The 24,458-nt window shown below is 41.4% G+C and overlaps 1 protein-coding gene across 1 annotated transcript; it reads left to right on the top strand.

The window, feature by feature from the left end:
* The first annotated feature begins 6,091 nt into the window (after positions 1–6,091).
* On the top strand, positions 6,092–23,976 carry bean1 (brain expressed, associated with NEDD4, 1). The gene is made up of 3 exons (XM_068567280.1): positions 6,092–14,198; positions 14,310–14,451; positions 19,609–23,976. The coding sequence occupies exons 1-3, from the start codon at positions 13,964–13,966 to the stop codon at positions 19,988–19,990; spliced, it is 759 nt and encodes a 252-aa protein (XP_068423381.1). The 5' UTR covers positions 6,092–13,963; the 3' UTR covers positions 19,991–23,976.
* Positions 23,977–24,458: the final 482 nt, after the last annotated feature.

Genomic DNA, 24,458 nt, shown 5'->3' with positions numbered 1-24,458 from the left:
CATGGGTATATATCTCATATGCAAGGGCCTTAAAAGATGAATTCAAGAAGATATTTTAAAAATCGCCTGTAGACTCGACGTTCAAGTTAATCACATAAATGACCTCAGTCCCTTCATCCACACCTTTAAGAGGAGAAAGAGAACATATGAAGGCAGGTTTGTGTCTTTTTTACCCGAGAAGATTTCAAGTTTGTAAGTAAATTATCTCCAAATCTTTGCTCTCAATTCAAAAAATTCTTCTCCAAAAAAAAAAAATGCTCTCAAAACAAAAATGTTCTCTCAAAAAAAGAAATTCTCTCTCTGTCAAAAAAAAATGCTCTGAAAAAACTAAATATTGCCTCTTTCATATGTTCCAGTTTAAAATCCTGAGTCAAGCCCCAAAAATAACTGAAGCCATGCCAATGAGTTGGTCATAAATGAGTTGGTCATAAATGAGTTGGTCATAAATGAGTTGGTCATAAATGAGTTGGTCAAAAACGCTCTCAAAATTAAAAATTGCTCTAAAAAAAAAAAAAAATTTTTTTTTTTTAGAGCTTTTTTTTTGCGACCGCTTTTTTTTTAGCAATTTTTTAGAATTTTTTTTTAGAATTTTTTTTTTTTTTAGAAAAAATATTTTTTGGAGCCAATTTTTGTTTTTTTGAGAGATTTTTTTTTTTTAGATAAAAACATTTTTGAGAGATTTTTTTTTTGAGAGAACATTTTTTTTAGAGAAATTTTTTTTTGAGAGAATTTTTTTTTTAAGAGCATTTTTTTTTGGTTGAATTTTTTGAATTGAGAGCAAAGATTTGGAGATAATTTACTTACAAACAAGAGACGTGCTCGGGTAAAAAAGACACAAACCTTCATCAGAAGCAAAGCAGAGCGCTGATCCTGCAGGATGAAGGAGGTCACGCGTCGCTCCACTCGTCACCTTCCTGTCTGTCAACATCAAACATCAGCAACGATATAAATCTACTGTGTGCAACTTCTTTTTTTCCGTTATTGCCGGGAGTCAGCGAAGTGCGCGTCTCGTCCCGCCTCCTGTGTTGTCACTCGGCGCCAGCGCACCTGTCACTCACAGTGACGAGCTGTCAACCTTGAGACGGCGTCGGGCCTCCGGTTTGTGGAAAGCTTCCACGAGCGAACGAGCAGGAAGTGGAGGAAGGAGCAGGAAGTGGAGGAAGGAGCAGGAAGTGGAGGAAGGAGCAGGAAGTGGAGGAACGAGCAGGAAGTGGAGGAACGAGCAGGAAGTGGAGGAAGGAGCAGGAAGTGGAGGAACTGCTGGAGATGAGTTTCTCTACGCAGGGAAGTAACTTCATAGTTTGTTCACTTTCACAGAGAACCGACTTCTGAAAAGCTTTTCTTTCTGTCAATCATTTTATTTTGAGTTTATACAACTTTCACATTACCTTGAACTAAAAATATATAAACTAGATGAGCTGGACATATATTTAAAAATAACATAAAATAATAAATATTCAAAAAAAGTCATATTTATTAAAAAAAATATTCATGTATAATTTTTCTTCTTCTATTTTTTAAAATATATTTATGAGAAATTAGTAAAAAAAAATACATTTAAATATATGAAAATAAAAATTAAAAACACATCAAAAGTCAAAGTCAGTTTTATTTGTCAATTATTCCATAAATGTAATAAAGTGTAAAAACAGTTCAAAGTTAAAAAAAGAAAAGAAAACAACATATATGAGGAAACTATAAAAACTATTTAAGAAAACAACTATACAAACAATCAGAGGACAAAAAACTCTTTTTCATGAAATACTAACATAGCTGGAATAATAATCTTTCTGCGCTTCTGAATCCATGTTTCTGTCATTAAAAATAGATATTGCTGCTGTTAGCCGTTAGCATTAGCATTGTGTTGCTGACTTGAGGACCAATCGGAGGCTGTTCTGCGTGGAGCTTATGAGCTTCAATCGGGGCAGACTGACGGTAAAGTTCTCACGGGGAAGTTTTTATTCACCACCTGCTTCTTCGACCCCGTGACCTCTGTCGACCTCCACGTGCAGGCGTCCTGCAAGACCGTTGGGGGCGTGGCCAGACGAGGCCCGCTCTTTTCCTCCAGTGGTGATGCAACATGAAGGTTTAATGGCCGATGTCCTCCTGACGCCCACTCAGGACGACGACAGGAAGGATCAGAGCGAGAGAGAGGAAGGGAAGGAGAAGGGCAAGACGGGAAGAGTGTGTGTGTGTGTGTGTGTGTGTGTGTGTGTGTGTGTGTGTGTGTGTGTGTGTGTGTGTGTGTGTGTGTGTGTGAAGGAGAGAGAGGTCGTCTGTCCTTTGACCAGGAGGCAGGAAGGTTGAAGCTTTTCCAGCGCGCTGCACAAGTGAGGCGATGACATCTGTCACTTCCTGTCACGGCCACGACGTCAAAAAGATCCTTTACCTTTAAAAGCTGCTGAAACCAAAAGCTTTGACGCTTAAAACATCTTAGTTGATGTTATAATCGGTGGTTAGTAGGACTCAGGAGTGCCTCTCTCTCTCTCTCTCTCTCTCTCTCTCTCTCTCTCTCTCTCTCTCTCTCTCTCTCTCTCTCTCTCTCTCTCTCTCTCTCTGTACTCGCCCTTCATTTTCAATAGAAACAGGCGTTTCTTCCTGAAAGGGATATTTATAGTTGAGACGGCTCACGTGTCAGAAAAAGGAGGAACAACATTGTTTCTGCAAGCGGTGGAATATCTCTGGCATCCTGAGGGGTTCAGATGCTCCTGCTGCTTCTGATCATGAACACACACACTCACACACACACACACACATTAAGACACACTCACAATCCACGGTTATTCCAGATATGATCAGAACGGAGCATTTTCACGTTAAAACATTTGAGATGTGTCCACATTATTCTGTATTTCTGAACACTCTTTGATTGTGTTTTGCAGATATTCAGAACATGTGACTCAACGGGGTTTTTCGGCACCTTGCAGCACACGGTGTCGCACGTGTCGATAGTTAATGGAGATGCACGGCCAAAAGAAAAGCCCACTTTTCTGATCAGAAAGAGAAGATACCGACGGGCTTTTGGATATGCACAAATATCACATTGCTGACATTTTTAAGAGTGTCGTTGAAGGAATAAACGATGGATGTTGTGCACGCTCAAGCAAGTCTTTGGGTTACTTAACGTAACCCCGGTTCTTTGATTACAGAGAGAGGCGTTTCACCTCCCTTAGTGGGTCACGCCGAGGCGATTCCCAGAGAGAAACACCGAACAAAGTCAGAAAAAGAACCACAGCCGATGTCAAACTCTTTTTGTTTGACTTATTTTAACGCAAAAAAAAGCAAAATGGCGCGAGCGGCTCCTGTTTGTGACGAGAATATTAGTTTCCATTTGTCATGTAAACAGCAAAACTGCATATTTGATAAACGGTGTATTCTCATCACACAGTAGGCTTAATGCAACTTACAAGCAAGTGAATTAAATGAAGTAAATTCAAAAGTAGTCGCTGCTTCCCTCGGGGGGCGTCCTGGAGCTTCACCTCCTCTCTCACAGACACACAAGCGGTGAAATAAAGCCCTTGATTCAGTTGTGATGTGAAAGTGTAATATTGTACTGGAGCCACAGCAACACCAGCTGAGAGGAGAATTAATTAGTCGGCTGATGGGAATCCAGCTCAGCTCAGATTCAGTATTTTCAGAAATCAACTAAAACAAGGGTCATGACTCTGGAGGGAGAGTCCTGCAGTAACACACATTAAATCATCCACACACACATTACATCATCTCAAGTCCGCGGAGCAGGGAAGGAGATCTGGTGGAGCAGAAGACGCTCGCTGCCAACTTTCAGTACTTGAATGCAGCGAAAATCTGCCGCTCGCAGCATTTTTGAAAATGTTTTTGTTCATGGCTCTCTGTCGAGCTTATTGCGAGCGACAAAGAAACAACACAAAGTTCTCGGCATTAAAGACGGACAAAACAAACAAATCGACCGGTTCGACGGTCCAGTCAGCGCTGATGCTCTCACCTGATGGAAGCTGAGTCATAGAAATCACTTCGGACGAGAGACGAACGATGTTGCGTTCTGTTGTTGCGTTACATTGTTGCATTACGTTGTTGTGATACATTGTTGCGTTACATTGTTGCATTACGTTGTTGTGATACATTGTTGCGTTACCTTGTTGCATTACGTTGTTGTGATAAATTGTTGCGTTACATTGTTGTGTTACGTTGTTGCGTTGAGTTATGCTGCTGCGTTACGTTGTTGTGTTGCGTTGCGTGGTTGCGTTGTTGCATTGTATTACGTTGTTGCCTGATATTGTTGTGTGACGTTGCGGCACATTGTTGTGTTACATTGTTGCATTATGCTGCTGCGTTACACTGTTGCGTTGTGTAGTTGTGTTGCGTGGTTGCGTTGTTAAGTTACATTGTTGTGTTACATTGTTGCATTATGTTACCTTAACGTTAGCTCTGTCGCTAACCAATCGTTCCACAGAGTTTACTGTTATTATCTTCGAGTGACTCGAGACTGAAATAAGAATAAATACTTTCATGAAACATATTTTAGTCTCAGAAACGTCTCGTGGTGTGTAGCGCACAACACAAAACTTTTTTCCAGGCGACTTGATTACTAACAGACAGAAATAAAAACAGGAGTGTGAAGTGTGACGTAAACACAAGTTTATGCTTTAGCTCCTTTAACGCCTTCAAATGAAATGCGCACATTTAACTAATAATAATAGTTTCAGAGCAACAATTACACCTTTTTTAATCCTGTTGGGCATCAACTACACAACTGGAAAACCAGAATATTACAACCAAACATTGTAATATAAGAGATGTAAAATGAGTTTATCAGTTTGTTTCTGACACATTGTTCAAGGCCACTTCAAAATAAATAAATAAATCATACATACAGTATATATATATATATATATATATATATATATATATATATATATATATATATATATATATATATATATATATATATGCATTGATACCGGCGGTTAGAGAGCGACCGGCTTCATTAACCTCCGCTGTCAAAGTGTGATAAATGTTGTGCGTTAGCTAATTGTGTGTTTTTTGGGGGGTTTGGATTCGGCTCATTTCAAACAAGATCCTTAAAATCCAATCAGGCCCCTCGTAGCGATACTCCAACTGTATTGTTTCTGTTAACCTTTTACACAATTACACTTTCTCCACAGCGTTTGGACAGTTGCTTTTTTGGGGGGGAGGAGGGGGGGGGGGTGTTGTTACCATGGCAACAACAACACTTCATTTGGTTCATATGAGCAAGAAAAAAAACACACAAGCAGCGAATGAACGCTGGTGAATGAGAGAAACAACAAATAGTTGACTGAAGGTCAGTGAATCAGATCCCACTCATCTCCACAGCCCACACACTCTCACACACACACACACACACACACACACACACACACACACACACACACACACAGCCTCGGTCTGTTTAAAATACATCAGCTAAGGAAGAAAGAAGTTGTACAGACTGAATTCTCTCCGTTTCTTCTGTTTACTGCACGCTACATCAACTGGAAATGAACAATTCTTAATTGTAATTACAATTATTGTTGTTTAAAAGTATTTTTTATGCATTAGCAAAGAAATTGTGAGCAGGATGAAAACGTAAACCAGAGATGATGTAAATTTGACTGTAAATGTGTCGTACAATCAAGAGAATTTCTTCTATATATGTTTAATTGATCAGTTTTATTCAATACTCTCTTTATTATAGTCATTAAAATGATGTATATTTGATCTCACATGACAGCAAACTGTTGTGTATGGGTTTCATTTCCACCGTGCGCATCGTTCTTAATGACTAAACACAGCCTGAAGACTGTTCTGACCTTGAAGAAGAAGCTGAAAAGTCTCAGGAGGGTTGTGTGTGTGTGTGTGTGTGTGTGTGTGTGTGTGTGTGTGTGTGTGTGTGTGTGTGTGTGGCAGTCCAGCTGTCAGCGATGAAGAGAGGAGAGTCTGTGGTGGTTTGCTGGGTTGCTCTGAGCGGCCCGAGACCACTGAAGCGCAGCGGGGAGGGATGTAAAGACGGAGGGATGACCGGCGGAAGAGAGGGATGTTAAAGTGGTGGAGGGATGGAGGGATGGAGGGATGGAGGGATGGAGGACAGGGGGCGATGGTTTGGTGGGTGAAGGACAAGTGAAGGTTCTGCCTGGTAGCATTTATATTGTGGCGTTGTCGTCACTTAGCGTTCACTTTGACAAACGAGGAGTGTGTTATTTATGAATGATCATGACGCCATGCAGCCGGGTTATTATAGTCACCTGGAAGGGAATAAAGTAATGTCCTTTACTAAAAAATAAACTTCAATGACATCACCTGATAAAATAAATAAAGTAAATAAAATAAAATAAATACAATAAATTAAATAAACTAAATAAATAAATTAAATACAATAAATTAAATAAATAAAATGAATAAAATAAAATATATAATTAAATAAATATAATACAATATTAAAATAAAATGCATAAATAAATGAAAAAAATAAAATCTAAAAACATAAAATAAATAAATAAAATAAACGGAGACATTGAAAGACAGACTTGACCTTCCAGCAGGAGGCGCTATGCTCCTCATCGTACACTAAAGTAGCACAAAAGGATTAAACATTATGGCATAAACAGTGTGTGTGTAATGCAACTACACACTTCTGAGACATTATCTCTTGCCCGAAAAAAATAAAAAAAATGTAAAAAGTTGTGAAAAAGTGAAACTAAAGCTTGCAAACAAACTCGACAAGCGAAGTAAAACTCAATTTTAAAAAAGTCAAACTTAATCTTTATGAAAAAGTGAAACTAAATCGTGCAAAAAAAAATCCAAAAACTAGCTAAAACATAAAGAAATCAAAAAATAAAATAAAAAGTCAAATCCAAAGCTCTTATGACCTCATCGTGCCGCCACACTTTTTATTTTTTTTTAAAAATCCCCGCACATTGATTTCCAAACTTCACCAAAGTCAAAATAAATCAACCTCTCCTCATAGAAATACATAATTAGTGATAAACGGACGTCTTCCCTTTGTCTCGTACCTCACTGAATCAAAGTCCACATTGACGCCGCCGTCGGCTCGAGGTTTGTTTGTCGCCCCTTTTTTTTTAATCGAGCGTCCCGCCCGCAGGAATTCTTTCTACCTCGCCGTCTCCGGATGTGCGGCCGGGCGCCACCGAGATGGTTTATTTCATATGGAGGAGACGCGCGCTGTAACTCATCGCGACAGGCTGTCAGATGGAGTCTGAGCGGCGGCTTGATGCCTCTGGATAATGTATGCAGCTAATGCACAAAGTGATGCGGCGTGCGCAGCAGCAGTCAATATCACCGGCTCTTAACCTTTACAGCTTGTGACGCCTGAAAGTAAATTACAAACACACGGAATATGAGACCTATATGTTAATCTCTGAAAGCAAATAGTCTCTCTTGATTTATCCAACTTTTATGAGCAAAACATAACAATTTGTTTCTCCAACCTGACGCACAACAAGTTAACAGTTACACATTTACGTTGAACTCAACTTCGAGACGAATCCACCTCACGGTTAAATAGCAGGACTCGAACCCGTCGAGCTCCACAAGCCGTTTGATGAGCGATTTATGTTTCTGTTGGACAGATTCTTTCGTTCTTCTTTTTTCGTCAAATTAAGTTAGAAAAGAAGAAAGAAAAAAACGACATCTGCAGAATTTGCGATAAATGAGGAGGCTTTTGCGTTGGAAAAGAAGGAGAACGAAACTCGGAACACAACGTCTGACGGAGGTTCGGCAGATATCCAGCTAACGGATGTCCGGCTAACGGATCTCCGGCTCAGCTAACGGATATTCAGCTAACAGATGTCCAGCTAACGGATCTCCAGCTCAGCTAACGGATATCCAGCTAACTGATGTCCGGCTAACGGATATCCGGCTCGGCTAACGGATATCCAGCTAACGGATGTCCGGTTAACAAATCCATTACGGTTAATATTCCCATTCTAAATTCAGATTATCTCCTCAACCACGAGGCCTATTTGAATAATTTAAAAAGGTATAATATACAGAAAACTTTTGGTAAAATAGATATTAATGTCATACATGTGTTACTTGTTTATTGGTTTATATAAAAAGAAAAGGAAAAAATAAATATATATATTTTGCAAAAGAATTATAATTAAAAGTTGTATTTTCTTATCGTAACTAAATTTGCTAAATTTAATACGTAACATAGCTCTATATGTTAAGAGTATTGAGTTGAGTTAAGTATTTTTAATGCTTAACAAAGTGCGGTTGGCTTTGGGATCAGGAGATTCATGACATTGGAGGTTTGCACGTCGTCTTGTGCAGTAAGTTCCCCTCCATTCCTTATGCTCTCCAAACAGTGAGTATCTCAGGGTTTCATAGCATGAAACTAAATAACCATGTCACATGTCACATGTCATGTAGGTGTTTCATATGCTGGTGGCTGCAGTTCTGCTCACAGGCAGTAAAAACAACTTCATGCACCTTTAAAGGGCTTTAAACAGACCTCGGGGTGATGAAGTGGCTTTCTGTAGCGCACTATGGCGCACGATGAACCGTAAGCATTAGTGACAAGCTGTCAAAGTGAGTTACCGCCGCCGCTGCTTCACTTACACATGAACGTATAGCGGAGGCTTTTCCTCACACACTGAGCCGTCAGAGGTCGCTGTGTGTGTTGCTCGCGCAGAAAGACCCCGCGAGCGCGAGCCGCCGGACCTCCGAGCGCGACGCCGAAACCCTCGACACGGAGACGTCGACGCAGAGCCGGGAGGCAGTTTCACAAACACCAAGAAAAAGTGTGTTCTTTGTGAATGCACAGTAGCTTCCACTGAGGTGTCTCAAAACTGTGCAATCTCCTCATCCACAGTTCCAATTTAATAATTCAATGAAGTTGCTAAAGTACCGTTACCCGTGTAGGAAGAGGCGTGGGGTTTTACATTGAAAAAAAGCTCAAATTAGGTAATTATTCAATTCTTTTTACCGAAAAGCATGTTTTTTGGACTGAATATGCTTCCTCTCATGTCATTGCGTGTGTTTATTGTGATTATTATTGCAGATTGAGACGCTTTAGGTCGTAATCTTTCTAAAGATGTCCAGTATTACTCTTTGGGAAGGCACCGAACAATACAATAAAAAAACTCGGGGATCAATCGGGGAGTCATTTTTGGAGAATCTTGCTCAGACTCAGATGCTGAAAATAAGTTAAAAAAATCTTTTTTTTAAAGGCAAAGAGTCGAGGATTCGTTAGAGATCAAGGACACTACGGTCTAGTATTCATATCATGAAGCTTAATCATATTTTTCCCGATATGCTGAGCACGACCGATCACCGGCAACGCAAATTGTGTAATAATGACACACAGATATGACAAAAAAAATCTAAATATTTATACTCCTTTCCCTAGAATCGACTTGAAATCTTGTATATTTTTTAAATAAATTAAATTCTGGCTCACAAAAATCATTGCTAGGTTGCAGCTTCTCACTGTCGGTGTTGATCTGTCAGTCGCCTTGTTGGGTTTACCGGTTACATAACAATAGTTGTGGAGTATTAAACAACGTTCTCATGGCGTTGTTGTGAACCCGCTCCCTTCTGTTCGTTTACATGGCTTTAGCTCAGGTCGGCCATGACGGGCTAACGTCTTCACGCTCTCTCTCGACTCACACAAACAACATTTCTCTCTTTCTTTCTCTGCTTCCTCTCTGCAGCTGGACCCCGAACCCTTCAGGGGTTTCTGAAATATAACACTATCACCATTTATAACCATCTTTCCCTTGCTCTGTCTCTCTTCTTCTTCCTCGCTCTCCTCGACCCATTGTGTGGCCGCCTCCCCTCTCCACCATCACTCCACTGTTTGTGCCTCTTAAAGTCTCTCCCTCCTCCGTCTTTAAATCACACTGAAGTGGAAAGAACAACTAACAAATGTGTTTGCTGGCCAGTTTTGGGCCAGTGTGGCCTTTCAGGACAGCGAGCTCATGCAAGCCACACAACAGGTAATGCACTATAATTCATATTTCACCCACATAATCCATTTTTATAGCCTCATAATCGTGAGCCAGGACAGGCGAGGCCACGCGGTCCGTCTGGCAAGAAGGTCGGGGTGGATGGTGGGTCTACAAACACAGGACTTTCACCCAGGAGGTCGCTGAACGTGTCCTGGGTGAGACCAGTAGGGTCTTTACGGGTAGGTAGGTGGTCTCTAGAGGTGAGTAGGTGGTCTCTAGAGGTAGGTAGGTGGTCTCTAGAGGTAGGTAGGTGGTCTCTAGAGGTAGGTAGATGGTCTTTAGGGGTAGGTAGATGGTCTCTAAAGGTAGGTAGATGGTCTTTAGGGGTAGGTAGATGGTCTTTATGGGTAGGTAGATGGTCTCTAAAGGTAGGTAGATGGTCTTTAAGGGTAGGTCGATGGTCTTCATGGGTAGGTAGATGGTCTCTAAAGGTAGGTAGATGGTCTCTAGAGGTAGGTAGATGGTCTTTATGGGTAGGTAGATGGTCTCTAAAGGTAGGTAGATGGTCTTTAAGGGTAGGTAGATGGTCTTTAGGGGTAGGTAGATGGTCTTCATGGGTAGGTAGATGGTCTCTAAAGGTAGGTAGATGGTTTAAGGGTAGGTAGATGGTCTTTAAGGGTAGGTAGATGGTTTCTAAAGGTAGGTAGATGGCCTTTAAGGGTAGATAGATGGTCTCTAAAGGTAGGTAGATGGTTTAAGGGTAGGTAGATGGTCTTTAAGGGTAGGTAGATGGTTTCTAAAGGTAGGTAGATGGTCTTTAGGAGTAAGTAGAAAGTTGTTAGCGGTAAGTGGATGTTAGTTAGGGTTAGGTAGATGGTGTTTAGGAGTAGGTAGAGGCTAGTTAGGGGTAGGTAGAGGCTAGTTTGTCAACATTGATTTATTTGCCACATAACTTCCACAGTTACTTTAACCCTACAATGATCTTGTCCTAAACCTAACCAAATGCCTTTGGGTCCAGCAATCCGTCATCAGAGTCATCAGGATTACATTGAGACGGTTTCATAACCAGTTAAAAGTTCCTCATTCTAACTTTAAATGTCACAGGAGCTTCAAAGTCAATAGGATTCATCCTCTGGGGACCATGAAGGTCTGGACCGCATTTCATGGCGATCAATCTGATGGTTGTTGAGATATTTCAGTCTGGACCAAAGTGGCGCACCAACAGTCAGTGAGTGTGTGAGTGTGTTACAAAAGTAGTGAGGTTTCACATGAATTTAAATCAATATAAATATAGACTTCCTTCAGAGTTCTCTCCGGAGAGAACAAGAGAAAATGGAGTTTATGAGGACGAGATGAGGAGCGAATAAAAAAAAGAAGAGAAAAACGCGTTACGAGGGAGGAAGCGGAGACAAAAAAAAAGTGTGTGAGACGCGCTGGGAGAGGAGAGAGGGCTGCTGGGAATCGTTTGGGGTGAGAGAACATTTTCCTCTTCTCGGGAATCTGTGTGAAACCAAATTACTGCAGACAACAGAATCACGGACGCAGACGTTCAAGGGGGGATCGAGAGGAGGGGAGGGGGCAATAGAGAGGCACTAAGAGACCGATATGAAATTATATTGGGAGTCATTTGATTGTTTCTCCTGCTTTGTATTCAGAGCACTGAGGATGGCAGAAAACACATCCTGCAATATTATGTCGGTGTCAAAAATTACAAGTTTTGAGATGCACACATGGATGTTTATCTGCTAAAAGCTGCTGCTATGCCTGTCCAGCATGTCAAAGGGACGTTTTCAACTGTAAGAGATGTTCCAAAGGGAGATAATATCACATTTCTGTAAATGTCAGAGAGAAATATGGAAAGGACTGGAATCAGGGTTCACACACATTCTGACCAATGGATTTCCATGACTTTAAACCACATTTCTATGACATTTAACCAAATTTCCATGACTTTTAACCATATTTCTATGACCTTTAACCATATTTCTATGACCTTTAACCACATTTCCATGACTTATAACAGAATTTTCATTACTTTTAACCAAATTTCCATGAGCAAACATTGTGTGAAATCTGTGTTTAAGCAGTGAAAAGTGATAAAATGTCGTATTTAAACTAACAATGAGGATTCAAAGCATACAGTAAACCTTAAATGACACAAATGAATGAGAGACAATAGTTTGATTAAAAGAATAAACATTTATATAGATGCCTGTATGTATGCTGCTTATATTTTGAGCCTCTTTCTTTTAAAAGCAGATTCATTACTTCAAACTTTTGGGACTTTAGACCTTTTCCAGGCCTTGAAACACTAATTTGAAAAACAATCAATGACTTTTCCCGGTTTTCCATGACCATAAAGAACTATGAAATGTGCATTTCAGACCGCCATTCACAATTGTGAACGCAGAGACCGTTAAACAACATTTTCAAATAAATGCAAAAAGCTCACCAGTCCAAATTCAAGTTAAAATAAACATCCATGTCTGTGCAAAAAAATGAAAACACGAGTTTAAAGATATTCCCTCCAGGTTTTGGACAAATGAGGGAAAGTGGAAACAGGTGAGAAGGTGAAGTCATGTGACTCGGACAGGTGGAGGAGTCTGAGGGCACCTGGTGGACGTGTCTGCTAACGAGCTAAAACTACAAGTTAGAGGAGACCGTTGTCGTCATTTTAACATTCATAAACACTTGGTTTACGGACAGGAGACTACAGCAGCACATGCCCCTGATGCAGAATTAACTTCTTGCCACATTAATGATGCACTTCCTGCTTTGAGCATCACATGACCCGAGGTCTAAGAGTGTAAGCGTGCAACTCAGTGCGAGGAAACGTCAGGTTTGTGCCACATGCAATATAGAGAGAGGGCAGGAAGAACAGCATCACGACACTTTAGAAGCCAAAAGGCACATTAAGAGAGTCCTCTTCCTCCTCTTCCTCCTCCTCCTCTCAGCTGTGATGGGAATGGAGACAGACAGATAGTGACTGGCAGCGAGACGGATAAAGAGGTAGACAGGCAGAGCAAACAGACAGATGAGACATTAAATAGAAATGGAGAGGAACAGGATCGTTCTGTAATCTAATGATGATGACTTAGAGACCGCGTGTGTGTGTGTGTGTGTGTGTGTGTGTGTGTGTGTGTGTGTGTGTGTTTGTTGACTCTAGCTCTAATTATCTGTCACACACTGAAATGGAAGGAATAAGTCCTCAGGGAACGAGCGCTGGAAGCAGAAGCAGAGAGAAGACGGTGAGATGGGTGCAGGGCACGGCGGCCGTTACGCAACACGATCCCCTTTTTTAAATTTCATTGATTTATTTATGGATAATTCACTTAACGTCCTCCATGAATGTCAGCGCACTAATTGATTAATTCAAGCAAAAAAATGTATATATCTGCTAATCAACAGACAGCGTTAGTGACTGGTAGGTGAACATTATCACTATCACTAAGAATAATTTAGTAGATAACCTTAATTTAACGTTTATTGACAAAATGTCAACTAATGGTCACTATGTATGTATATACTGTATATTATATTAATCTTATTTTAGTTGAGAACTACACGACATGGTGCACCAATTACGTTATTTATGGTTGAGACGCAGTTGCAGTTTTCTGCGCTTCTTTTCAAAAAGGCAAAAAATTTAAAATGTTGCTAACGACCGCGGAAGTTAGCTTACGTTCGCGGACGTTAGCTAACGTTACTGTACGCGACTGAACAGTTAACGGTAAAGTGTTAATTACCGTAAACTAAACCAAAAGTCTTCACCAAACTAATTTGTCTCCCAGCAATAAAAAATTTAAAAAAACGTTAGCACGACGAGAGAAAACACGATTTTTTACAAAATCACAACAAAAGCCGCCTCAAAGGCTTCAAAGTCGACATCAAAGTGGATCAAGTTACGCAGAAAAAAGCCATTAAAGGTGCTCTTGCTGTCCTGAGTAGCTGTGAGAATAACCAGCTTTGCAGCGACTACAGAGGCTTCCCTCAGGATGTGGAGGAGCCCAAAGCGTAGCTCAAAGACGTGAACGTCGGACTCGTGGACTCACATGTTCCCTCCTTCCTCCTTCCTCTCTGCAGTGAGCTCCAACCAGAGCCATGGGGAGTACCCGGACTGCCGGAGTGAGAGGGAGTCGGGAGGGGAGGCGTCTCTCCTGGTGTCTCCGCTGGTGGTGGCGGGGATCGTTATAGGTCTGGTCCTCTTCCTCTCCTGCATCACCATCATCGTCGGCAGCCTGCGCAAAGACAGTCGGCTACGAAACCCTCACCTGCGGGCGAGCTACGGTCAGTCTGCGACACACCTGCACATAGACTTCCACAAAACCTCCAGGAGATGTTTCAAATATGTGCACAAGATAATTAATTGAAATGTGTGTTTTGCTTTGATGTCTGCAGGTCTGGATGGTTTCTCCTACGGAGGCTCAGTAGGAGAACTGAGATCGACCTGCTTAGAAGACTTTCCTCCCGGTTTAGACTTTGATTCGTACAGAGAGACTCTGTCGCAGGTCAACAACCTGTACGCCGACTCACCGCCACGGTAAGAACTTTAGTGTGTCTCGAATGAAATGGTTTCATTCCCGGAGCGCCAAACAACGACGCTCGGGCATTTAGCACCCGGCGTCTAACTACAATAGCTTAACAACATTGACTACAATATCTTAATAATGTTCAGTAGTAGTTTAATAATGTTAACTACAATAGTATAACAACGTTAGCTACAATAGTTTAACAACGTTAGCTGCAATAGTTTAACAACATTAGCTGCAATAGTTTAACAACATTAGCTGCAATAGTTTAACAACGTTAGCTACAATAGTTTAACAACGTTAGCTGCAATAGTTTAACAATGTTAGCTACAATAGTTTAACGACGTTAGCTAAAATAGTTTAACGACGTTAGCTACGATAGTTTAACAACGTTAGCTGCAATAGTTTAACAGTGTTAGCTACAATAGTTTAACAACGTTAGCAACAATAGTTTAACAACGTTAGCTACAATAGTTTAACAACGTTAGCAACAATAGTTTAACAACGTTAGCAACAATAGTTTAACAGTGTTAGCTACAATAGTTTAACAACGTTAGCTACAATAGTTTAACAACGTTAGCAACAATAGTTTAACAACGTTAGCAACAATAGTTTAACAGTGTTAGCAACAATAGTTTAACAACGTTAGATACAATAGTTTAACAGTGTTAGCTACAATAGTTTAACAACGTTAGCAACAATAGTGGGCATTTTCCTTTTTTACAGACAGCCGGTGTTGGTTTAAATTTAAAATCTCACACCTGTCGTCATCCATCAATAGCTGCAGCTTGTTTAAAAACAAGGAGACCACTCCTCCTTTTGCCAATTATGTCAAATGTCAACTCTGAAACCGACCTGACCATTCAGACCATGTCCCCCACGGCTCTGCGTCCACTCCGCTTGACCCTTCTTCTTCTGTGGTAATTCACATATTAGGGTGCACCGCTACCTTTGGTGCCCTTTGTTAGCGTGCGGCAATGAGTGTGTGTGCGTGTGTGTGCGTGTGTGTGTGTGTGTGTGTGTGTGTGTGTGTACGTGTTTGTGTGTGTGTGTGAGAGAGAGAGAGAGAGAGAGAGAGAGAGAGAGATCGAATGAGAGAAAGAAAGAGCTTGCTAAAGGCCAATGTCATGGTGTTTTTGATCTAAATGTCAGCTGGTCTAATTGGCAACTTTAATAATTCACATACATCCCTCCCCTGCAGTGTGTGTGTGTGTGTGTGTGTGTGTGTGTGTGTGTGTGTGTGTGCGTGTGCGTGTGTACTTCATGCTCCTCCTAGTTCTGCTGCAGAAACATTCACTCACTTAAACCAAATGAATCGATCTGAGGTTGTATAGAGTCTTATCTTTTCTATTTGTTCATTAAAAGAGAGTTCATTACTGACGTGGACAGTCATAAACAGTCATTTATATAGACTTCTATACAACCAGAGGAGTCGCCCCCAGGTGGTCAGGAGAGAGAATGCAGCTTTAACACATGAAGCATAGGCTTCTATACAACCGGAGGAGTCGCCCCCAGGTGGTCAGGAGAGAGAATGCAGCTTTAACACATGAAGCATAGACTTCTATACAACCAGAGGAGTCGCCCCCTGGTGGTCAGGAGAGAGAATGCAGCTTTAAGACATGAAGCATAGACTTCTATACAACCAGAGGAGTCGCCCCCTGGTGGTCAGGAGAGAGAATGCAGCTTTAAGACATTCATCTGATGAACCACACCGACATGTTGAGGAGATGAAGAGAAGCTGCTGGTTCAGGACAGAAAACATCAACACAATGTTTGTCATCACTGAGGAACATGAGGAGAGAAAAGGAAAATAAATTAATGTAAAAGAAAGGTAAGAAATGAAAAGGAAAGCAGAATGAAATGAAAGAAAAGAAAGAAAAGGAAATGAAGGAAAAAGAAAGGAAATGAAAGAAAAGAAAAAGAAAGAAAAGGAAAAGAAAGATAAGGAAAGGAAATCAGAAGAAAATGAAAGAAAGGAAAGAAAAGGAAAAGAAAGGAAAGGAAATGAAGGAAAGAAAGGAAAGAGATTGAACTGATAGGAGAGGAAGAGGGGAGCTAGTTAACTACGTCAGCGCTCTGGAGGGAACCAGAGCGTTCTGGACGGCCTGAGAGAGAGAGACGGACTTTCTGGCCAGGACGACAGGACGCCAGCCAACACACACACACACACACACACACACACACACACACACACACACACACACACACACACACACACACACACACACAACGCACATTTTGTTTACCATAATGCTGACAAGTCGTTGTTTGGCAACAAGCAGGTAGCTGCAGTCATGTGATGATCCTGCAGTGTGTGTGTGTGTGTGTGTGTGTGTGTGTGTGTGTGTGTGTGTGTGTGTGTGTGTGTGTGTGTGTGTCGGCCACAGATGGTTGAGGGAAACTCAGAGAACTATGATCAACAGCTCACCTACTGAGACAGTGAACGTTACGCTTCCGACACACACACTCACACTCACTCTCACACACTCACACAAACACACTCACACACACACACACACACACTCTGTCTCCCAGAAAAACTTGCGCTCTCGGATCAGCTGCTCACCTGTGGAGACTGAAAGCTTCTGCTTCCTCTTAGGGAGAAGCTGGGCGAGCTTTGGCACACACACACAGACACACAAACACACACACAAACACTCTTTGCTTTCTGATGTGTGTTGCATTAGAATATCAAGGAGAAAGTAAACCGTTGTGCAAAGATTAGAAAGATTAGAAAGCTGCTTTATGCTGAGAAATCATATCACACACACATATATACACACACACACACACACACAAACACACACGCATACGCAAACACAATCACACATACACACACACACACACAGACCTCTGAATGCAGCATCTATATGGTTCTCTGAGTCCACAGGCCAAGTTCCTCACAGTGGTAACAAAGAGGTCCATGCCAGCTTTACACACACACACACACTCTCTCACACACACACACACACACAACATATGCTGTGTGCTGCGGCCGCAGGCGTCCGGCGTCCGGCTTCGGCGAGCGTCACCGGCGAGCAGAGGTCCTCCCTCTCGTCACGACCGGACTGGACGTCCTGCACCATGACCACAGAAGAGAGTTTTGATTCTGCATGAAACGGATATTTTGGGAACAAAATCCACGGTGAAGCCGATAAAAAGCCATAAAATAACATTTATAATTATCTGTAAACTCGTATCTCATATTCATGGAGTATTTTATTACCTTTATAAAACCCGTAAAGAAACAAGTAAAGTATTAAAAGCTTTATAAATAAAAAAATATGTAATATCTTCTCACAGGATCTCCAGCAGAAACGGGCAGTTGTGTAACTCTCAGAGGAGACAAATTATTATCACTCAGCCACACACACACACACACACACACACACACACACACACACACACGTGTTGGCAGAACACACAGAAGTGTAAAGCAACACACTCATTATGAGGGTTTGTACGGGCAGCAGAAGGCCTCGGGGGGGCGGAGGGTTGTGTAACTCCTGAGACACACACCGAGGGGTCCTCTGTGTGTGTTGCAACACCTCTGAAACACACACCCCGTCTCCAATTTTCACCTCGACATGCCTGATATTAAACACGCGATGCATCAAACGTTCAAGGGTCAGTTTTCCCGAAGCGCTCAGAAAATATTAAATATGTTTGAAAAACTGAAGTTTTTTTGTCTTAAAATATTTAAAAAGTGCTTCGACAGACAAAAAAGGTCAAATAACAACAGAAACTCATATGCAAAAGTCTCCAACGCTGCTTTAAAACTGTTGGCAAGTGGGCACACACACACACACACACACACACACACACACACACACACACACATGCACAGAGGGTGGTGAAGGAGGGAATGCAAAAAGAAAGAAAGAGGGCAGCGTGTAACACACACGATGCTGCTACCAGACTGATATAATTAACCGCTGCACTGATTGAGTTACACTGATTTACTGCTTCCTGTGCCCCATCATCGTCTATCTTTAGCTCAACACACACACACACACACACACACACACACACACACACACACACAGATTGTATAATTCTATTTAGCTCTTTTCTATTTCATATCTTCTACTCGTTCTCTTTCTCTCCGGTGGGCAGAAAGCTGCTGGAGGAGTTCATCAGGGCAGCGTTCTTGGCCCATTGTCAAAACAGCCAGAAGGAGGCAGCTGCAGTTTTTGTGGTGAAACACATCTAAAAGTGCATCAAACATGATGTTACCGCTCACACGTGTGCTGCTGCATCGGATTGTGCAGGATTGACAGAGGTGGTGAGGTCACAGGAGAGGGGGCGGGGCCTCACAGACTGACGCACAGGAAGCCGACAACTTTGATTTAGTGTCACGATTCTGTATGAGTCCAGAGCGAGAGTTTTCAGAGCGGTGGATTTTCTACCTGCGCCTTCAGTGGATCAGCTGTTCGTCGCCCTCTGACCTCTGACCTTTGACCTCTGAAACACGGACAGAGGAATCTCCCGAGCGCAGTATTAAAACGGGACGAGCCGAAGGTCACGTGAACTTTGTGACGGGGATATTCTCTGCACGCATTCTCTAAAATAATGACACACAACATGTGCAGCGCAGATTCGGGCAACCAGGTTGATTTGTGTGTGTGTGTGTGTGTGTGTGTGTGTGTGTGTGTGTGTGGAGGGGAGGTGGGGGGGTCCAATATATATGGAAGTGTGGAAATGAGTGGGTGTGAAAGTGAGAAAGGCATTGGGTGTTTTTCTGTTTTTCATATGTTTGAGTTACATAACCCCTCTCCCTCGTCCCTGCAGCTTGTGTCTCTTGGACGGCCGTCAGCTCTTAATGTGTAATAAGAGTTAGCAAGTGGTGGACACACAGTTGTGTACTTTATGGTGGTTCGAGGTCATGTGATTAAACATCATAAAAGCAAAAACCTGTCATAATAGCAATGTTCGACTCAAAATACAGAATACAATATACAATACACAATATTCAGCATTAGTAAAGCATGAATAAACACTTAATTCATCATTTATAAAGCAGTGTTCCAACATGAATAATGAGTATTCATGTTGGAACAATATTATCTTGGAACGTAATAGTATGAAGTTAAATTCATATTATTAACAATTTACAGAAACATTGTGTTCTACCTTCTTCACTTTATTCTTCTTTTTTATCTCCACAGCTACGATGAGTGCGTCGGCCAATGTCCGACTCAGTTCTACCTCCCGTCAGATAACCCGCCTCCTTACTCCCTATTGGACCCCTGTCAGAGAGGGGCGGAGCCGGGGGCGGAGCAACCGGAGGACGACGCCCTCGAGGAGACCTCGGCCGGCGGCGGCGCCTGGTTCTCCCCCTCCGACTACCCGCCGCCGCTGCCGGCGCTGCGGGATCACCGGCAGCGCGTGGCGTCCGTCTCCTTCGCCCCGCCGGAGGCGGCGCCGCCGTACGAGTCCGTGCTGTCGGCCGAGCGGGGGCAGCCCCTCCCCCTCGTGCCATGTGACCTTTACAAGCACCAATCGGAGAGCGGGGACGACGGGCAGCCGGGGGCCGACCAGATCCTGTAGGACGATTAATTAGGTTTCCTCTCACCTCTGGTTGGCCGTTCCCCGGTTGAGTTGAAAAAAAAAACACTTGTGATGAGGGGCAGATGTGACACCAGACTGTGGACACTAATGAGATGTCACACACACACACACACACACACACACACACACACATATACACACACAGTTGCTGACACCTATTAACGAGGAAAATTAGCCAGCTCCTCAGTGGACGCCATTTTCTGGACAAACTTTTGAAAAAACTCACTACAAAAACACAAAAATAAAATTGTGTCACCCCCCCCCCCCTGCTCCCTCTACACTCCCCCGTCCATCCCATAATAACACCGGTGTCTCCTTCGGACTGTTCGTCCCTCTTTGTCGACTGAAGGTGACGGTGACGGCGGCGAGCTGAAAGAAAAGCCTGAAACTTTATCAACGCCTGTTTTTTTAGTAGAAAATAATCAAAGCACTCGGAGGACTCGCTCACCCGTCAGTCTGTTTTAAATGGTGTTGTGTAACTACACAACAGTTACACAACACCTGTTCTGTAGCTTCCAGTGAGGCGCTCGTGCACGACATAAATAATTAGGAAAAGCGACCCGGGACAGGAAGAGAGTCACTGCTCACCATGACGTCGTTTGTACAAATTTGCCATCACTCTTTCTATCAAGGGCTTTGGTTTTTAATGTGTGTGTGTGTGTGTGTGTGTGTGTGTGTGTAGAGATATATAAATATTCTGTAACCGGACACCCAGCAGCAAAATGTAGCTCGCCGCCCTCCTCCGAGGTGGAGGGTGGAGGTGGAGGTGATGCAACACAAAGTTACACATTAAACTGTAGACTGAACACTTCGTTTACTGGAGAGAGACGCGGCTGACTTTTGTATTTTTCTCTCCGCTTGAGACGTCTTTGTTTGTTTTTTTGTGTTATTGCTTTTCTCAACACCTGGATCTGAATACATATTTCATTAGATTGCTCATAAAGGAAAGAAACTTATTGTAAAACACTCACTTTACCAGATTAATATGCGACTAAAAGATCACAGAGCAACAGGAATAATTATGTGTCCTGCTATTTAATTAATAATAGATTAAATGCTGGGAAATAATGAAAAATGTCCATAACAAAAGTGTTTTGCTCAAATTGCTGTTATCCAAAAATTAGGATTTTCAAAATTAACATTTTTCAAAAATTATCATTTAATCTCAAAATTATAATTTTTCAAAAATTACCTTTTTTTTTTAAATTAGCATTTTCAAAATGTATAATTTTATCTAAAAAAAATGTTTTTCAAAATGTACCATTTTATCCGAAAATTACCATTTTTCAGAAATTACCATTACCATTTTTTTCAAAATTCGCCATTTGTTTTTCTTTCAAAATTTACCATTTTATCTGAAAATTACCATTTTTCAAAATTCATAATTTGGTCCAAAAAAATATTTTTCAAAATTTACCATTTTATCCATAAATTACCAGTTTTCAAAAATGATGCATTTTTTGAGAATCTGCAAATTAATTAATTGGCAAATTAATATCCAGATTAAAAACATGCATTGGATGTTTCATCACTAGTCAAAAGGGACCAAATGAAAACTTTAAGTTCAAAACAACAGTCTTTGTGCAAACGCGAGAATTCTGCTTCATGAAATGAATTTTAAAAAAAGGGGAAGTGAACATTTAAATTCAGGAAATTTGTAAAAAAAAACGAAATAACAACATGGATCACATTCAACATTCAGCGTTTATTGTCAACTCAAAAATAAGCATACAAACAGAGCTGAAGAGCACTTTGTGTGTTACTTTCATGCCTTGTGTGTCGGACTGCAGCACCGAGGGCAGCATGAAGCCATCTGCAGTTTCAGCTTCTACAAGAAGCAAAACAATGAAGATGTTTTTTGTGACTTCAAAAGGAATCGGTCGCGATTGTTTCGTTCCTAACCTCAGTATCATTGTGTTAATAATGTGTGCCTCGTCGGCGTCAGACTGTTAGCCGTAGCTACACTGTAGCAGGATCTGATAGCCTCAATGCTACGAACCGGCCCTCTGTTGGGCGCCGGGTTTTAGTTCCAGATGTGGAAGTCGCTCTTTAACCTTTAGTCTGACTGTGGTTACATTCATGTTTACCTCTCTCTCTCTCTCTCTCTCTCTCTCTCTCTCTCTCTCTCTCTCTCTCTCTCTCTCTCTCTCTCTCTCTCTCTCTCTCTCTCTCTCTCTCTTCTTTTCTCCCTGCAAGATATCTTCAAAAATGATAATTTAATGAATTAATTTAACTGCTCTGCTTCGGCCACCAACACATAACTCATTTTCAGGCGCTCTGATTAATTTGACATTTAGCTAACACACAAAGTCAAAATGTAGGGTTTTCACCACTGCTTTTGGAAGTAAAACCAGAGATAAAAGTGACTTTTTTCTTTACTTTGGTGGATCAAGAATGATGCCGATGTGAAGAGCGGCTCATGTGGATTCGGAAAAGTGACCGACAAACATTTGGAAACGCGACTTGGAAATAGAAGCTCGAAAGAAGCGTTAAAACGTTCACTTTGAGCACTGAGTCTGGTGTGGCCGTCGACGTTTTGGTTGCAATGTTCAGTAACTTGAGGATCTTAAAAACCCAACGTGAATAGAATCGTGACGAGATCGTGGATTTTTGTCATCCGTGCCGAAAAGAAGAAGAAAAAAAAGTGCAATCTACATTTTTGGCATATCGCCCACTCCCATCATGGAGTCATGGTCTAAAAGTGGACCGGCTCTAGAGGCCCGAGAGGCCGATGTAGTGCTCGTTGTGTCCGTGTTGGTGGGTTGTAGAGAGAGAACGAGTGTTATTAGAGTAGAAGCTTTATCGGACAAAGTAGAACTCAACTGGTGGAATTCATATGTTTATACAATTAATGTTGTCGGGTTGCTCGTTGCTGTTTGAGCTCATGTTCAGAGAGGTACAGTCCACACACAAAATAAAATCAACATAATTAGATTTGGGGGAATTAGGAAAATATGAAATATAATAAAAATAGCAAAATTTGTTGGTTTTACATGTAAAAAACGGTTCCAGATGATGGTTTAAAAAGTACAAACAAACGTATTTGGAGCAAATACCCTTCAAAGTAATATGTGGTGCCCTCATAGTTTTGAGAGTATAGTGGGTGTACATTAAGTCATAAAGTCTAATTAACTCAAGAAAAAGAAAAAGGATGTTTTTCTCTTCCATTCCAGGTTTTTTTTTGTGTTTTTCCAAAAAATGTGTTTCAGGTTTTTTGTCATGCTTAACTTAAAACTTAAAATATATTAATTGAATGTGAAATACATTGAAAAAAACAAAACATGGTCAGTTTAAGTTCATTTAAATTATATCTTTGGTTTTTAATGAGACTGTTAAAATACTCAGAGTATCTAAAATTATTATTTAGATGTAATAATAGATAACATTGCTCTCTTTTTTCCATATATAACACATATAAATTCATGTTTTATATCTATGTACACAAATTCCCATCTATTTATGTTGAAAATATCCGTCCCGGCAAAGCGTAGAGTCGTGAACCCAAACGGCCACCAGGGGGCGATGCAGGACGACCACATGACATTCAACCTGTTCAATATTAATAACAACAACAACTATCCTGAATGAAATCAGCTGGGTCTACTTGTGTGTCGTCAGCAATATTCCAGTAGCGAGTAGGAGAAGTCAGACGTAAACAGCAGAGTCGTCGGTGTATCGTCGTATTTGTTCATTGAATAAAACACTGACTGAGAACTAGAGAGAAGTATTTCCTGCACACGTGTTTGCATGTCATGACGCTTTCCTCCACCTGTGGCAGCGTGTTGAACGTCTTCCATGTGTTTCACTTCCTGTCTCCAGACTGCAGACGTCCTGTAAATATCTTTCTTTCTGTTCTGTATTAGAGATTTTGTGAAATATTTTCTCCTGAAGGATGAATAAACCTGAACTCTTCTACGAACCGAGTGGCTGATTTCAAGCAGCGACCTGTCGATCCATCGTTTTGTGTCTCCTTGTGGTTGTTTTGTCTCTTTTTGGTTGTTCTGTGTCTCTTTTTGGTTGTTTTGTGTGTCTTTTTGTTCTTTTTTGTCTCCTTGTAGTTGTTTTGTGTCTCTTTGCGTCTCTTTTTGGTCATTTTGTGTCTCTTTTGTCATTTTGTGTCTCTTTTTGGACGTATTGTGTCTCTTTTTGTTCGTTTTGTGTCTCCTTGTAGTCATATTGTGTCTCTTTTTGTTCATTTTGTGTCTCTTTTTGGACGTATTGTGTCTCTTTTTGTTCGTTTTGTGTCTCTTTGTGGTCATATTGTGTCTCTTTTCGGTCGTTCTGTGTCTCCTTGCAAATGCTTTACACCTTTTTGAAATCATTTTGTGTCCCTCTCAGTAGCTTTGCGTCTCTTTTGTGTCTTTGTGGTCAGGGCGTGTCTCTTTAAGTCACATTTAGCAGGTGAAGGCCTGTTGAACCCGTCGTCCCTCCATGGAGTAAATATCCC

Source organism: Clinocottus analis, unplaced genomic scaffold (genome assembly GCF_023055335.1).
Source record: "Clinocottus analis isolate CAN_PGR_092001 unplaced genomic scaffold, fCliAna1.0.p SCAF_8, whole genome shotgun sequence".
NCBI classification, from domain to species: Eukaryota; Metazoa; Chordata; class Actinopteri; order Perciformes; family Cottidae; genus Clinocottus; species Clinocottus analis.
This window is presented reverse-complemented; position numbering and strand designations above follow the sequence as displayed.